Source organism: Sphaerodactylus townsendi, linkage group LG04, assembly GCF_021028975.2.
Source record: "Sphaerodactylus townsendi isolate TG3544 linkage group LG04, MPM_Stown_v2.3, whole genome shotgun sequence".
In the NCBI taxonomy this organism is placed as follows: Eukaryota; Metazoa; Chordata; class Lepidosauria; order Squamata; family Sphaerodactylidae; genus Sphaerodactylus; species Sphaerodactylus townsendi.
In genome coordinates, this window is record NC_059428.1 from 144,792,685 (window position 1) to 144,810,137 (window position 17,453).

At 50.6% G+C, this 17,453-nt stretch overlaps 2 protein-coding genes across 7 annotated transcripts in view; both read left to right on the plus strand.

Annotated features, from left to right (window-relative positions):
- SEPTIN12 (septin 12) overlaps window positions 1-10,409 on the plus strand; it is a 51,679-nt gene extending 41,270 nt beyond the window's left edge. For all 6 annotated transcript variants that reach the window (XM_048493614.1, XM_048493615.1, XM_048493616.1 and 3 more), the window contains 7 exons: window positions 121-202; window positions 780-917; window positions 3,726-3,843; window positions 4,298-4,393; window positions 5,323-5,419; window positions 8,525-8,576; window positions 9,312-10,409. In XM_048493614.1, the coding sequence (XP_048349571.1) occupies window positions 121-202; window positions 780-917; window positions 3,726-3,843; window positions 4,298-4,393; window positions 5,323-5,419; window positions 8,525-8,576; window positions 9,312-9,456 (728 nt within the window). In that variant the 3' untranslated portion in view covers window positions 9,457-10,409. The remainder of the gene's footprint in view (window positions 1-120; window positions 203-779; window positions 918-3,725; window positions 3,844-4,297; window positions 4,394-5,322; window positions 5,420-8,524; window positions 8,577-9,311) is intronic.
- Window positions 10,410-14,111: 3,702 nt separating this feature from the next.
- LOC125430589 (myeloid-associated differentiation marker homolog) lies at window positions 14,112-17,203 on the plus strand. The gene has a single exon (XM_048492592.1). The coding sequence runs from the start codon at window positions 15,685-15,687 to the stop codon at window positions 16,552-16,554; it is 870 nt and encodes a 289-aa protein (XP_048348549.1). The 5' UTR covers window positions 14,112-15,684; the 3' UTR covers window positions 16,555-17,203.
- The last annotated feature ends 250 nt before the right edge of the window (window positions 17,204-17,453 follow it).

The following is a 17,453-nucleotide window of genomic DNA, read 5'->3' on the forward strand; positions in this document are numbered from 1 at the left end:
TTCTGAATATCATCACTGTTTCTCACATCCAAAAGTCAGCAGACTTAAGCAGTGGGTGGCTTTGGTTCTTGGCCTGGGGGACCTCTTCAAGGCTAACTGTGCCCCCTCTGTCCCCTGCAGTCATCGAAGAGAAGGGTGTGAAGATGAAGCTGACCGTGACCGACACACCAGGATTCGGGGATCAGATTAACAATCAAAACTGGTATGGAAGAGCTCAGTTTCTAAGGTCTCGACAGGCGGCAGCTCCTTCCATGTTAGATTTTAAGCAATGTGCCTGAATTTTGCAATGTAGCTGCAGGGATTACTTTATCAATGAGAATGGCTGGGGAGCTTCATTCAGCCATGGACAAAGAAAGATTGTGGATTTAAGTGGGAAGGAAGGAAGGAAGGAAGGAAGGAAGGAAGGAAGGAAGGAAGGAAGGAAGGAAGGAAGGAAGGAAGGAAGGAAGGAAGGAAGGAAGGAAGGAAGGAAGGAAGGAAGGAAGGAAGGAGGGAGGGAGGGAGGGAGGGAGGGAGGGAGGGAGGGAGGGAGGTAGGGAGGGAGGGAGGGAGGGAGGGAGGGAGGGAGGGAGGGAGGGAGGGAGGAAGGAAGGAAGGAAGGAAGGAAGGAAGGAAGGAAGGAAGGAAGGAAGGAAGGAAGGAAGGAAGGAAGGAAGGAAGGAAGGAAGGATTACTTGCTTTGAAAGAAAGAAAGGTAGCCAAAACAGTGTTCCAGCAAGTCCCCAAGCTTCCCCTAATCTCACACAAACTCTCTCTTTTTCTCTGTCTCTCTCCCATAGCTGGGAGCCAATTCTTGAGTACATCAACGACCAATACGAGCGCTACTTACGAGAAGAGATCCTCATCAACCGCAAGAGGAAAATCCCTGACACTCGTGTCCATGCCTGCGTGTATTTCGTGCCACCCACAGGTCACTGGTAAGTCCCAGGGGGGACTTTCCTGCTTCCTCATCTAAGGAATGTGGCAGGGCTGAGCGGCTCTGGGGACTTTCTTTCTCTGTCATCCACACTGCAGCATTCTGATATTACAGCACAGCTGCAAGACATGGGGGGAAGAACATTAAAGCCCCTCCTTCTGACCTCCATAAATCCTCTTGAGGTTCCTCTTTCGGGCTCTAGAGATTTCACTCAGCATCTCTCACAAACGTTTGCACGTTCCTTTGCTGCCGTAAGGGCTGGAACCACATTTTGCTCTTTGTTTAGCAAGGTCCACGGGGGGTTTAGCAAGGGAGTTGGACTCGATGGCCCTTGTGGTCTCTTCCAGCTTTATGATTCTATGATTCTCCATGCCTATCGGAGGTATTCCCCCCGAGCCACAGCCCCTCGCCGAGGAGGAAGGGCAAGGCTGAAGTGTGCCTCCAAACATACTTGCAGGCATTCAGCTCCTGGACCGGAACCCCTTTTTACTCCAAGCCTCAACCCCCCCCTCCTTTCTAGTCATCTGAGCCCTTCAGGTGTCCAGGGAGAGCTATGCCAGGTCTGCTTGAGAGGGCTCGTGCCTCGCATACCTCAGTACCTGCCAGGAATCTCTGTCATTTTTAATTAAAACCAGCCCTTCTCCTTCCCCTTCAGCATTCCAAAGGAGCTGCCTGTCCCTTTTCCCCTCTGCCCCGCGTGGGGATCTGTGTGGGTGTTGCTGGCCCTATCGCTGTTTCCAAACATCTGTCCCACAGCTGCTGCTCCGCCCCTTCAAAGTGGGAGGAGAAAGTTGCAGCAATCCTGGCTGAATGGGGGATTTCCAGGGAGCGAGGCGGGCTTCATTGGTAGGGGGGCACTAAGAGTGGCTACAGGAGAGTTGGATCCTGACCCCCTCCTAGTGTGAGGGGGGACAGGAGGAGGCAAAAGACGCAGAATACTCTCAGCAAATGTGCAAGACGATACTGCAGAGGAGACCCTGTTCATGTCTCCTCGTTTCTTGAAAGAGCCTGATATGTGAGCTTGCGTCGCATGAGTCAGAGCTGATAAAGTGATATTTGTGAGCTGGCCCGGACAGAAACCAGCCTGCTCAGAGGATGATGGATAGCCAGTCCTCTTGACAGACCCGCCCAGAGCTGAGAAGGAAACACTCGCTGTAGGCCAAATCCTCTTTAGATTACACCACGATTTCCCTCTTTGAGTGAGGAATCTTTCCTATCAATCCCAATTGATCCTATCAGGAAATTCCCCTGTTCCTATGCCATCCACCTCTGTGACGGTAGACAGGATTTTTCTAGAACAGTTAAGCTAATCTCTGTTTAGCCAACAGCGCCTTACTCAAGCTCCGGCATCAACTCGGCTTTGATTATAACAAACAATGGATTGGTGCCCATTTGGAGGAAGGAGGGAATTTTCCTTCATTTCTTTTCTCCGTAAGTTCCTTTGTATTTTTGTCACCGGTTTCCGCTCTCAGCCGTTCGACGCAGATTTCGCTTGTCTCATAGGTGGTATGGTTTTAAAAAGGTATTTATACATGCTATGTACTGTATATCATGCACATATCTAAACTCAGAACGTGTGGTAGATCTTGACTAATGGGTGGTACCCCCATCGGCGAATTTGGCCCTCCCCACTGAAGCTTGAAATACTCCCCAAAAGCCTATGATACGAGAGGCAAATTGGGAGTCTGCAACAGGAAATGTGGTCAGTGAAAATGGTCACAATCTTATTTCCATTAGCAGGAAATATCTCATGGAATCCCAGATCTCATGTGCACGATGCTAACTTATTGAAGCAGGAAAAGCATTGAAAATGTGTACATTTTATGGGAGGAACTTGGTACAAGGAAATAGAAAAAGGCATGAAAATCTGTCTTTCTACCACACGTGTATCCATCCTTTCTTGAAGGGACTTAGAGAAACTGGCCCAGGGTCACCCAGCAATCTTCACAGCCAGGTGGGGGTTCGAACCCCAGTTTCCCAATCCAACACTCTAACCCCGTGGTGGTGAACCTTTGGCACTCCAGATGTTATGGACTACAATTCCCATCAGCCCCTGCCAGCATGGTCAATTGGCCGTGCTGGCAGGGGCTGATGGGAATTGTAGTCCATAACATCTGGAGTGCCAAAGGTTCGCCACCACTGCTCTAACCACTACATTACGCTGTCTCAATGAAGAACTGTGGGTTTGGTTTGTAGAGAGGAGAAGCAAAAACAAAATGGGCTTATGGGAGGGGGTGGTGTGAATCTGCAGGAATGAAGAAGTTGAAATTTGTATGGAGAGTCAGTGTGGTGTAGCAGTTAAAGTGTTGGAGTGGGATTTGGGAAACTCAGGTTCAAATCCCCACTCTGCCTTGGAAGCATGTTGGGTGACCTTGGACATGCCACATATTCTCACCCTAACCTACCTCAAAGGCTTGTTGTGAGGATGAAATGGAGCAGAGAAGAATGATGTAAGGCAATTTGAGTCCCCATTGGGGGGAGAAAGACAGGATATGAATAAAGTAAGTAAATGAATTTGTTACAAGCCCCCAGTCTCCCATGAACCTTTTCAGGATGCCATTCTAGAAAGCTCTGGATGGAGGTCAGATTTGGGGTCGAGCAATCTTTATCCTTGGTTATCAAATATAACACGGACATGTATAAGTCCAGATCTGTCTACCATGCACATGTACCATTTCTTTCCAACCGATTAAACTTCAGACTCATGGGGAGCACATAGGAAAGGAATCAAAGAGGAAAAATTCCAATGCAGAACTAGCGTCCCCCTCGACACAAACCCTGTATGTGGCTTCTTGTCTTCCCCCTGCAGGCTGCGTCCCTTGGACTTGGAGTTCATGAGGCGGCTGAACAAGATCACCAATGTGGTACCTGTCATTGCCAAAGCAGACACCCTGACCCTAGAGGAGCGGGCAGAGTTCAAACAAAGGGTAAGGGTCCTGCTGAAAGGCGTGTTATTTCCAAGGGCTCACTGCTATTATTATATTGATATCGATGTATCAGTATGAGAATGCAGAGGTTGGTGGTGTCTTAGCTAAGCCTGTGTGAGTGAGCTGCTTCTCTGTGACTTGAAGGAGCCGGCAACATGCGAGGGGAGGCATGAGGGAAAGGGTGGATGGCAGCGTGAGGGAGTGGGAAGGCTGGCTCCGGGTGAAAGAAAGATGTCCAGGGCAAAGCTGTGCTCACTGGCAAATCTGCCCGGCTCTGCTGGCACAGAAAATTAAAGCTACGCTAGAAATGGGGTCCTTTGCCACAGAGAGATTGGGAAGTGAAATAGGGGCTCCAGAAAATACGTCCATACAAGAAATCTTGCTGTGACAGACATTCACCCCCATCATGCAGCAGACGCCTTGTGCGTAATCGGCCACTGTTTCATCCCTGCAGATCCAGAAGGATTTGAAGGCCCACGGCATCCACGTTTACCCCCAGGAGGATTTCGACAACGACGCCGATGACAGGCTTTTGAACGACAAGATACGGGTAATTCAGGGCAAACTGGGCAGGGAGGGAGGCTTTGAGCGTAGCTGCATGTAGCCATGAGCCACAAGGACTCACTGCTTTTCTCTTTTTATAATAACTTTGAGCAATATTGAAAGGCTTTGTACCCAGCAAGAGATGGGAAGGCAGCCTTCTTTGGCCTGCTTTGGATTCTGTTGCCCTCAGTAGCCAAGTCCAGTGGTCCACACACAGTTGGGACATCCTCCTGTCCAGTTTTTGACCTCTGATTGGTTGGGATTGTCCATCTGACTTGCCCAAAAAGCAGACAACACAATATTCAGAAGGGGACAGGACTGAACCAAAGCCAGAGCAGATAAGGAAAAGAGCGCCAGAAAGGACTGCACAACAGAGTGGTGGGTTGCAGGAGCAGCAGGGCAGATCAAGAGCCAGCATGGTGTAGTGGTTAAGAGCAGGGGGACTCTGATCTGGAGAACTGGGTTTGATTCCCCGCTCTGCCACTTGAGCTGTGGAGGCTTATCTGGTGAACCAGTTTAGTTTGTGCGCTCCAACACACACACCTCACAGGGTGCTTGTTGCGGGGGAAGGGGGAGAAGGGAAAGGAGATTGTAAGCCCCTTCCAGTCTCCTTACAGGAGAGAAAGGGGGGGATATAAATCCAAACTTCTTCTCTTCAAAAAGGGGAGGCCAGAGAGGAATGGGCACCAAGTGTAAGGGGAAGACACTCCTGGAGAGAGGAATGTGCATGTTGCCCCAAAACCTGGAGTCATCAGTGGGATCTGAAAATCTGAATCTGACCCCCGTCAGGCTGCCAACTCTAAATTGGGGGATTCCTGGTGATTAAGGGGTGGGGGCTGGGGGGCGGGAATGTAAGCAGGGTGCAATACCTTAGAGCCCACCCTTCACAGCAGCTGTCTTCTGCAGGGATAACCCACTCTCATTCTTCCAACCCAGGAGAAAATCCCTTTTGCTGTGGTGGGAGCAGACAAGGAGCATCAAGTGAACGGGAAGAAAGTCTTGGGCCGCAAGACCAAGTGGGGGATCATTGAAGGTAACTGTGCCTGGGGGTGTTGGCCAGAGGCCGCAAAGGATAGACACCCCCCCTCCTCCTCCTCCCCAGCACGGCTTGGTATCATAGTAGGAACGGAGGCAGACAAACAGAGAGGCACTCCCCAAAGAGCCCATTAGTTTGCTGGTGTCTTAGGCACCTGTGGAGAACAGCCTTGTGACCTCCGCAAGCACCCCGCCCTCATTCCACAGTGACCTTCCCTGGGCCAGGAGAGTTCTGCCACTCCCACCTGGAAAAAAAAAGGCAGCGGGCCAGAAATTGGGGGAGCCACACGTCAGGGAAGGAGAATCTGGCAGGCCAAATTGGGAAGGGAGGGCTGCTTTTTCGACCCTCTGCCGAAGACGAGCTACCCCAGGGAGTAGAGTCAACTGGAGAGTATGGCTTTCTTAGCAGAAAGAGAGAGCATCTCGGCGCAGCTAATAGAATGGCTTTCGTCACTTGTTCTTGCTTCTGCTTTAGTAAGCAGAGACATTGCCTGCCTTGTTGTAGCCCACCCAACGCTTTGCTAATTTTCTTTTTCCTCTCTGCACTTATGTAATTCCAACTTTGCCGTCATGCATAACAAACTTAAATTAATAAACAGTTGCTTTGGCAGCAAAGGCAAAGCAGGAATTGAGGCCGCTTCTTCACCCACCCACCCCCAAAGTCCTAATTGAGGGTAAATTCAGGAATGCCACGGCAGTGAACAAGAAGTCATGCGGCAGAAGTAGTCAAGTCACGAACGGAAAGGGAGGTTACAGAACGTAAAGAGGCGATTTGCTGAACAAAAGCTGTGCGATATACTTTACTTTAGAACTAAACAAACAGCACAAAACGGTATGCAAACTTTTGAGTTCCTCAGAATTCTTCATCAAGGTGAAAGTTAATAAAAAATTTAAATGGAACAGGGAGTTCCGTTAAAAAGCAAACAACAGAAGGGAAATGTGGCAATTATATTAATAATATTCTTTAAATGGTGCACTATATGAGGAGTCTGTGGAAGCCCAATTTATTTAGTGGTGGGAGCAAGGAAGCTTGTAAATGTAGCCTTTTCCCAGATAAATTTTGACAAGTTGAAGGACCCAAATCTTTGGCAGAAGGCACTTTCCAGATTGCAGGTGGCTGGCCATGCCGGTCGGAAGCAAAACCCCAGAACCAAAACGTGGCTGTGCTTTTTTTCTTAGGACCTACCAAAATGACACAAAACACTGGCTAACTTTATTACCTAGTAAACGTGTGAGCAGGATCTTGTCTGTGGTGATGGGCAGCGCTGGATTTTTCTGGGGGAATTCAGAGCTCTGTGAAGCGCACTGTTTCAGGATACAGATGGGGAGGAAAGAGCCCTTGAGCATGGAAGCCCCACCTGTCTTTGAGCTGCGGGGGGGGGGCACTTCTGATGCCTGACCCCCAGCAAACACACGGCCACATCAGCTTCCACGCCAGCTGGGTGACCTTGGGCTAGTCACAGTTCTTCGGAGCTCTCTCAGCCCCACCTACCTCACAGGGTGTTTGTTGGGGGGGGGGGAGGAAAAGGAGATTGTAAGCTCCTTTGAGTCTCCTTACAGGAGAGAAAGGGGGGGATATAAATCCAAAGTCGTCTTCTTTCTGGCGGCTCCGTGGCATCCCTAGGAAAGGCCTGTGTGACCTGACCCAAGTTGCTTCTGGATGCCGGTTGTTTTCTCGGCATGCGCATGCTTGTCTTTGTCCAACACATCTAGTTCTGCTGCTTTAGTCCCAAATCGCTAAAAGATGTGAGGAAAAGAGCCTGCGTCCCCAGCCGTACTGAGTTCACTGAAAGAAGGAATTTGCTGCCCCCTTGTGTCCAGGACTGGTTACTCCCCCTCCCCTCCTGCAGTGGTTTTTTCTAATTTCCTTTTCAACCAAGCAGCTCTGGGCTACGTTTGCGGCTCTCCACCTGCTGCATTTTGTCCTCACAACAACCCTGTGGGGAAGGTTACGCCTAGGGAATGTGACTGGCCCAGCTGAGGGGACCTGTACCCGAACCCAGGCCTCCTTGATCGTAGTCCAACCACTGCCCCGCTCAGGCTCTCTCTGCGCCTCTTCCTTTCAAACCTCTGGATACAGTGAGACCCAAGAGCCGAGCTAGACACAGCAGGAATGGCGCTGGGGCTGGGGTGTGTGTGTGTGTAAGATGAAATTGTGTCATTTTCCCCCTTGCTGCTTCTCTCCCACCCACCCCCAGAACTTCAGTTTCTTCCCAAAATCATTCTGGAAAGCACAAGCAAAGTTTCAAACAAGCATTCAGGTTGCTAGGATGTTGTGGGTTTTCCGGGTTGCATGGCTGTGTTCCAGTACTATTTTCTCCTAAGGATGCCGGCCACAGATGCAGGTGAAACGTGATGAAAAAATACTACTGGAACACGACCATACTACCCGGAAAACCCACAACATCCTCGTGATTCTGGCCGTCAGAACCTTTGACAATACATGCAGGTTGCTGTTGGGGCCTGCTGCTCCTAAATTGTCGATCAAAAATATGTACCTTTTCCCTTCAACATGGCACATGTGCATCCAGGATTCCAGCTTGGAGGGGTTTTCTGGGGGCGGGAGTAATGTGTACAAAAAAATGGGGGTATGAGAACCTTTCTGCCACCTCCCTTCTTCAAATCACACCCTCCCTGTCTCACCTTGAAGACTGATTGTTGTGGGCTTTCTGGGCTGTGTGGCCATGGTCTGGTAGATCTTGTTCCTAACGTTTCGCCTGCATCTGTGTTACTTCTCCCTGTGATACACCTCTGAAGATGCCAGCCACAGATGCAGGCGAAACGTTAGGAACAAGATCTACCAGACTACGGCCACGCAGCCCGGAAAACCCACAGCAACCAGTTGAGTCCGGCCATGAAAGCCTTTGACAGTACATCACCCTGAAGAGTTTGGCAGCGACCTGGACCTGCTACCGGACATCCATCTGGGTCCTCCAAATCAATAAGGGGAGCTGATGGGAAACGGCCATGGGGACTTGGAGTGGGGGGGGGGGCGGGGGGCTTTACTCCTCCGGATCCTATCCCGTAGCTGCCAGCAGAACGTGCTCTCTCGCGGATTCCCACCACGGAGACTCAGCCGTTTTCTTGTGTTCTTCTCTTTCAGTGGAGAACCCGGCCCATTGCGAGTTTCCCTTGCTGCGGGACCTCTTAATCCGGTGAGCTGCAGCCCTTGCCCACCTGGGAGCTTCCTGATGGTGAAGGGGTGTGGGTGGCATAATAATCAAAAAACATCCCTGGGGAGGTGGGCAGGCACGTCAAAGCAGACAGAGCCAGAGGAGTTGGAGACTTCTTCTGCAGAGGAATTGGAGACTAAGAGGCGGGTGGTCAAAAGGCAGGAGTCAGATGGGGTGCCCAAATAAATGCCCCAGCTCTGTAGACCTTCTAGGTCATGGGGAGCCAACCTCCAGCCAGGGTGGACTCTTTATGGTCCAAGGAACGCACCAAGCTGTAGCCCTGGGGGTTAAGAGCAGGTGGATTTTGATATGAAGAACCGGGTTTGATTCCCCACTCCTCCACCTGAATGACGGAGGCTTATCTGGTGAACCAGGTTAGCTTGTGCATTCCTACACATGCCAGCTGGGTGACCTTGGGTTAGTCACAGTTCTTCAGAGCTCTCTCAGCCCCACCCACCTCATAGGGTGTTTGTGGTGGGGGAAGGAAAGGAGATTGTAAGTCCCTTTGAGTCTCCTTGCAGGAGAGAAAGGGGAAATGTAAATCCACTCTTCTTCTTCACTGCATCAGGAAGGAGCTGACAGATCTGCAGGTTCCTGGTTCTAGTTTGGCAGCTCTTGCTAAAGGAATGGGGAGGAGGCAGCCGGGTGGGGAAGAGGGTGGGGTGACCTGAAACCTTACCTCGCTCCGCCGCCCTAACCTCTTCCGTCATTTGCTAGGTCTCACCTCCAGGACCTCAAAGACATCACCCACAACGTGCATTACGAGCAGTACCGCGTGTACCGCCTCCACGAGAGCAACCCGCCAGCCAAGGGGGGTGAGCAGTTGAGCTCGGTCAATGGGGAGCCAGAAAGCCACCTTTGAACTGCGGGGGCCACGCTGCCTCTCTTCCCGCTCCGCAGTCTCGTGTCCCTGCCCCTGCCCCATGGACTTACTCTTTTCTCCCCCTAAGCAGAATGGCTATAAGACATTCCCTCTGCCCACCCCCACCCCCCCGTCCCCCACCCCTTCAGAGCATATGTAGCCTCTGACTTTGAAATAAGTTCTGGACGCCTTCCCTTCCGCCGGTCTTCCTTACAATTAGATGCCTCGGGTCAGAGGGACCCTTGAAGGACGGGACTGTGCATCCATCAGCTCCCCTGGGCATCTCACCTGATCCGTTTGCCTGGTCTCTGGTTCCTTCAGGAAGATCCCCTTCCTGTACCCACATCTGGGGACAATCAGCCTGGCCCGTACTCGTCCAGCTTTGCCACGTCATCCGTCAGCAGTTCCTACCCTAGCCCCCGACACCGTACCACCATCTCATCCTCGCCTTCCCTCTTGCTGAGTGCCGGAGGTTGTCCGACGGCCCCCTTTATGCTCACTGTTCATTGGCGAACACACAAGAACGGCTGAAGGGTCTGTGCGGTATGATGCCCAAAATCATCCCCAGAAAAAAAAATTGGACCGCCTGGCGACCGTTTCCCAGTCCTGTTTGTACCACGGGGACAATTTCCTCGGCCTCCGACGCTCTTCCAGGACTTGGACCACTTCTTTGGACTTCTTCTCTCCGTGACTCGTAAGGATTTGGGAGCAGGGGTGGATCGGCGGAGCCTCCTGCATGGAGACGGCCGCAGCCAAACTGTCAACACCAGCCGCTTGCTGACCGGAGACCCTCTGTTCGCCTCGCATCCTGCCGAGGAGTAGGGGGGTTCCTCAACCCTGACCCCTTGCCGATGCAGCATGGGAGGACAGCCTGAGAATTCCTGCTGTGTTCCCGTTGCTGTCGGGCAGATTCTCCATCTTCACTTCACACATTAAAGGGTGACTTAGAGGTTTTCCATGTTGTGTCTGTACAGTCCTTCGAGACAGGGAGGAGGGGCACCCTTCTACACATTGCACGCTGGAACAGCCTCTGAGTTACCAAAACCCCGTTACCAAAACTGTATCAGAAGTTGCATTGTTCAGGTGCATAAGAGTTCCTGTGCAGGAACCGCTGCTTCCGAGAGGGGGCAGGTGTTGCACGGCAACTCGGCAACTCAGAGGTGTGGCGGAACAGGAGTAATTTGACTTACTCTCCGCTCCCAAGAGTTTTATTAGTTCCCAGTCCCCACCCCCTTGACCCGGTCAGTCTGGGTCAAGAAATCTTTGCCCGCGGGCTTCAGGAAGATGCTACTGAAGCCTTTCTTTCCTTTTTACGACCTCCAAATCTCTGATACCTGGCTTGGAGAAGGAGATCCCATTGTCTCTCACTGCCTGCATTAGCATTTGTAAAAGTGGCTAGGCGGGGTTGGAATTGCTCCTGCTCAGAGCAAAAAAATTGGTTGAAATGTTCTCTTCAGACCTCAAGGGGAGGGAGAGGGAAAGCCATTTCTTCACAGAGGGCAATCTGCCTTTTTTTTAAAATATGCCCCAGGTTAGCAGCATCCTGTCACACAGAAAGGGGAAGAGCATTTTGAATATCATGAAGGAGGGTAGAAATCCCTTCCCCCTGTGATTGACACCTGTCGGCACCTCTCGTCTCTTGAGTGCATTCCTACTTGGAGTGCCAACGTCAGGAGCGACCTGGTCTGACAGAAAAGCACTCTGGGGAAATGGGACTGTCAGGAGGTAAACCAAGGGCCTTTGGTTGTTTTTCCTTTTCAAATCAGATCCCTCCGCCATCCCTTTTTTGCACGGCCGGGGCAAAACACCTTGAAACATCCAGAACCGGTGCCATATTGTCCAGGCTCTGGAGTAATCTAGAAGGCATTGGGGGGGGGGGGCGAAGAGGATGGCTTTAAATTTCTCATCTGTAACTCAAAAGATCTCACCACGTTTCACGTGAGTGTTTTAGTGTTGATAATGTGAGGAGGAGGTGCCCTTTCTCAGTGCAAATTGCTTTCCATTGAAAGGGAAATGCCAGCGTCACCGCCCGATCAGCAGTCTGCGGATGCAGTTAATTGTAAGCGGATAGGATTTCTCTTGAACCCTTGGGTTTTGATGAAGCATGTGATTTATAGCCTTGCTGGATCTGGACCGAAAGAACAGCAGGCTCGGGTAAGGAGATAACCACCTTTGGAAAATGCTCTTCTCCACACATGGAGATCCCTTCTTCTTTTAAAGATTTAAAAAAGTCAAACAAGTCTTTAAATGTCCTTTTCCCTATATGAATATTGCTATATGTTCCATACATGATCAATCTCTTTTCAACATAACCAGGTTAATAAATTTCACGTAACCCCTGGCACTTTGGGAGCTGTTAACCTCAGAGGAGGGTGTCCTTCCAGCAAATCGACTTCCTATTTCTGTACTTCTCTGGCGCCTAACAGTGAGTTTCCCCACGACAGAAACATTATAGATATTTTTCTTATCAAACTTCTTTTTTGTTGGTGTAGATTTCCTATAGATGTTCAGTTTCTTCCCAAAACCATTCAGGAAAGCACAAGTGACATTTCAAACAAGCATTCAGGTTGCTAAGATGTTGTGGGTTTTCCGGGTTGTATGGCCGTGTGCCAGTAGTATTTTCTCCTGAAGATGCCAGCCACAGATGCAGGCGAAACGTGATGAGAAAATACTACTGGAACACGACCATACAACCCGAAAAACCCACAACATCCCAGTGATTCTGGCTGCCAGAGCCTTCGACAATACAATCAGGTTGCTGTTGGTGCCCGCTGCTCTTAAATTGTCAATCAAAAATATGTACCTTTGTTGCATTCAGGTTCCGGATCTCTGTGAATGTATTGGATGTGGTTTTTTAGTAAGCTCTAACTCTTGTGCAATTCTACCACTTCTGGACAAAATAATGTTTCCCCTCCTTCTCTCGACTGCCTCAAGACTCGAAATCAGCACAGTTTTCAGAGGAAACCATCAAGCTGAAACTGCTTACCTCATTTAGTGGTTTGTTTGTTTGAGTGCCTGAAAGTGCGTCTGGTTTTGTGTCGACTTTCAGCACTCGTTGCAAACACTCCTGCGGTTGTTTAGATGCTGTTCTTTACCTTGCCATTTTCCTTCATTGTCCTCACTGCCCCTGACCTCAGTTTCCCTCAGTGTTATTGAATCACATTAGCTCTGGTGACTCATGCAATTTGGGGGGCTGCATCGAAAGAATCCAGGACAAGGTCACAGACTCTTGTAACCAACCATGCGGGGCCGTTGCTGCAGATGAAATGAGTGCCGGCCAGATTCAGCATCCAGTTGATTAAACGCTTTAGTGTTTTTTGACGGAAACAAAAATAGTTCATTTTCTAATGAAGCAAGTCCAGGCCGGATTAGTTGTTGCAGGGAAAATGGACACAACATACCAAGAGCACTGAAGCTCCTACCGCAAAGTGTGTTTGTGTGTGTTTTGCAGAGATAGTTTGGAAAAGTCAAGTGGTCAAAAGGGAGAAACTGTGTGGGCAGGGTGGCTGTTGATTCCTGTGACATGAGTCACCTCGTGTGCACGTGTGTGTGTGTGTGTGTGTGTGTGTGTGTGTGTGTGTGTGTGTGTGTGTGTGTGTGTGTTGCTTGCTCTGAATCTAGCAAAGTTGGTTTGCGTATTGGGAGGAGATCCTTTTTCAAACAAATGGCTTTCCTATGGAACGGGAGAACCTGCATTCCAGCCCCATGAAATGTTTACAGATGCAGTTAATAGAGATCAGATTTGCCAGAAATTCATGGTTCTCACAAAACGCTTCCTTTATGTCTTGGACCAAAGCAGACTTTTGCCTTTCATTAACACGTTTTTTTCCTAGGTAGGCTTTAAAAAAAGATGTTACTGCGTCTTCTGGAAACCGTTCTGGCCCTAAGCAAATGTGCATTGGATAAGATCTTTTCCGTGTCCACGTTTCCACTTGGGTCCGCATGTACAGGAAGCGCAAATCCCTAATCCCTAACCTCTGTTGTATCACTTCCTGTCTTCCAGTCATTCTGTGATGCTGTCAGCCAGCGATAAAGTCACCTTACTGTAGCTTTATTTCTCACCGCTGGAAGATTAAATCAGGGGCCAAACATGAGGTTAGGCAGAGACTTGATGTTAGCCAACATCTTTGTCTGACATTGCTAGGTTTGGCAGTTACACAAACCACCTTGTTTGCACAGGGAAACAAAGGAAGCTTTGGGCACCTGGCCTGGAGCTTCCCAGTCACTGACGAATTGGATTACTACGGATTGGGTTGGGTTGCCTAGAGAAGGGCTGCCGGGTGTTGTTTCAAAGTGGCTGAAATACTTTTGGACTGAACTGTGTTGAGAATGGCCCGGAGCCAAGGTCTACAAGGGACCGATTCCACCTGTACTTGTAAACCTGCCAAATTAGAAATGCCCACAATCTGGTTGCGTAGCTGGTAGGAAACTGGGGCGGGGGAAACAGATACTGGGCTTGAGTGGTTGAGCTGGGGGAGGAAGAAGAAGAGTTTGGATTTATATCCCCCCCTTTCTCTCCTGTAAGGAGACTCGAAGGGGCGTACAATCTCCTTGCCCTTCCCCCCCCCCAACAAACACCCTGTGAGGTGGGTGGGGCTGAGAGAGCTCTGAAGAACTGTGACTAGCCCAAGCTCACCCAACTGGCATGAGTCGGAGTGCACAGGATAATCTGGTTCCCCAGACAAGCCTCCACAGCTCAAGTGGCAGAGTGGGGAATCAAACCTGGTTCCCCAGATTAGAGTGCACCTGCTCTTAACCACGACACCATGATGGAGTGTTTGTCAATCATTCCAGTCCCCCAATCAGGAGAGTTACCATCCATCAGGATTGGCAGCTAGGGTTTCCAGCTATGGTTTGGGAAATTCCTGGAGATTTGGAAGGCGGACCCTGAGGAGGGCAGGGTTTGGGCAGGGGAGGGATGTCAATGGGGTAGAATGCCACAGACTCCACCTTCCAAAGTGGGCATTTTCTCCAGCTGATCTGATGTCCTTGAGATCAGCAGTAATCTCAGGAGATCTCCAGCCACCCCCTGGAGGTGGGCACCCCTATTTAGAACTGATCACCAGACTATAGAGATCCGTTCCCTTAGAGAAAGTGGTTGTTTTGGAAGGGGGACTCTCTGGCATCACACCCTGCTGCGGGTCTCTCCCCTCACTTAAACCTGCCCTCCCCAGACTCTACCCAAAATCTCTGGGGATTTCCCAACCCGGAGTTGGCAACCCTACCTTGGCTAGATCACTGGCAGGCAGGAGCAATCTTTCCTCTGAGCTATGGGGCAGAGCACCTTTTTTGTAGATGTGTGTTGCTTATATCACAGGGACTGTCCTTGTTTCAAAGTGAAACGGAAGGTTGAAAAAGGGGGCTGGGTGCCTGAACTTATTGAATGGGGTTTCCAGCTCCATGTCAGGAGATATCTGGAGATTTGGGAAGCAGAGACTGGCAAGGACGGGTCTCGGGCAAGGGAGGAACCTTAGCACGGTATATTGCCATAGAATCCAACCCACAGAGAACTGATCTTGATCATCTGGAGGTCAATTGTAATATCGGGAGATCTCCAGGGGTCCCCTGGCGGTTGACAACTCCACCACTGCACCCTGGTTTCTGCCTCTGGCTTGTTCCTGGTTTTGCTCCAGCACAGCTGCCCACCCGCACCGTTTCCCAAGATCGGGCTTCCCCAGGCTGTAGTTACTTTTTAATCCCTGTTAATCATCGACCTGCCTCTCGCTTCCTGGCCAAGTTCCGGCTCTGAGTAAAGAGACACATAACCATTTAGACTTTGGGGATCCACAGGTGCACGTAGGGACGTCTGCTCCCGGAGGTTTGGTGCCTTCTCTTACTCTGACCCATCTGCTCCTGGGGGGAACTCTCCTCCTGCCCTGACTGAGTCTGGAAAACTGATCTGCCTGAAGGCGTGCAGGCAGAGAAGGAATGCGGTTGCGACTGCATCCCACAGGGCGTGTTGCTTTCTTTCTTGCTACCTTGGGCAAGCAGAGCCACTCTGCTTGTACTGCTGTGACATAGCTCAGGGCGTCTCCAAGCACCAACGCAGGGTCCGCCTCCCAGCGTCAAGGAAAGGCCACTCTGACTGGGCGTTCCTACTTGGCAGGACAACGCCCAAGCTCCATGCCCCGCCAGCAGTCTCATTACCACTCCTCTGTTACCAGCTAGGTTCCCTCTTGCCCCGTGCTAAGGAGTTGGACGCCACGGCACTGCTGAGCCCGGGACATCATGGCAATCTTTGAGCTGAACCCCCGCTCCCTGATCTCCCCGCTGGGCATTGTCCGCTTCTTTGAGATTTTCTTTGCTTGCACGGCCTTCAGCTTGGTTGCCGTCCATTACAGCTACAACGGTTCCACTGGAGACTGGTGCATGTTCACTTGGTGTTTCTGCTTCGCCGTCACCTTCCTCATCCTCTTGGCAGAGTTCATCGGCTTGACACAGTCGCTGCCTCTCTCCTGGCCGGACTTCACCTCTGCCTTCTCCATGCTGGCCGCTCTCATGATCTTCACCACCTCCGTGGTCTACCCGTCGGTCTTCATAAAATCCAACTGCTCGGGCACGGTGTGCGGCTACAAAGGCGCAGCCACGGCCATGTCTATCCTCTGCTTCATCGCTTACGCCATCGAAGTGGGAATCACCCGAGCCAAATCCGGTGAGGTCAGCAGCTTCCTGGCAACTGTTCCTGGCCTTTTGAAGGTGTTTGAGGCCTTCGTGGCCTGCCTCATCTTCTCCTTGTTAGAGAAAACGGCGTATCAGTCCCTTCCTGGCCTCCAGTGGTGCGTGGCTGTCTACTGCATCTGCTTCATTGTCACGACACTCATCATCATCCTCACCGTGGGACGTTGCCTTGCCACTTTGCCCTTCCCTTTGGAGAAGGTCTTGGTGGGCTTCAACATCTTGGCTGTGCTCATGTACTTAACAGCGACTTTTGTGTGGCCCATCTATAGTTTCAGGAATTACTCAAGACCTCAGCCATGCAATTCTTGTGTCTGGGACTACCGTCTCGGTGTGACTTTCCTGACTATATTCAACCTCATTGCCTACGTTGTGGATCTGGTCTACTCCTCCAAGATGGTCTTTGTGACCACACCGGCATAGCCTGCTCTACCAGGACTGGTAGAGCGGACTGTACTTCGGACCTTGTCCAGAACACAATTGTTGTTGTTTTAAATGCCTCAACAGCTTGTTCGGATGTGGGGAAATGTGGATGGCGAGGGGCTGGTACTTTTACCTTTTACTTTTTTCTGTGTTTCCCTTGTCTTCGTGGGTGGGTGTGTTTTAGCAATTGTTAACTTTTTGCCTCCAAAGCCTGTTTCATTGCTACGGGCCCCGCCCAAGTTCCAAGGCAGCTGCCGCCAGGCCTTGGCGAATCTTGACCAGGTGTTGGAAGATTGCTGCAGGGTGTGCTTGCAAATGCTCTGGGGAAGGTGGAAGGTAACAGGGAGGAAAATGCTCTCTGTGTTAGTTCGGTTTTTTTTTCCCTAAAGGGTGTGTGATCCAGAGAGGAGAAAGGGAGAAGTATTTGGGGAAAGGGGTATGGACCACGGGAATGGGGAAGTATCACCGGAACAAAATCTTGTTGCTCTTGAATGTGGGAAAAAGTAGTTATTCACCTTTGTACTCAGTGGGCAAAAGTAGTTGTTCACCATTGAGAGCCAGTGTGGTGTAGCGGTTAAGAGCAGGTGCACTCTAATCTGGAGAACCGGGTTTGATTCCCCGCTCTGCCACTTGAGCTGTGGAGGCTTATCTGGGGAACCAGATTAGTTTGTGCACTCCAACCCACGCCAGCTGGGTGACCTTGGGCTAGTCACAGTTCTTCGGAGCTCTCTCAGCCCCACCCACCTCACAGGATGTTTGTTGTGGGGAGGGTGCGGGAAAGGAAAGGAGATTGTCAGCCCCTTTGAGTCTCCTTACAGGAGAGAAAGGGGGGATATAAATCCAAACTCTTCTTCGTACTCATACAAATAACAATTTTTTTTCTCACACAGCTACACCTG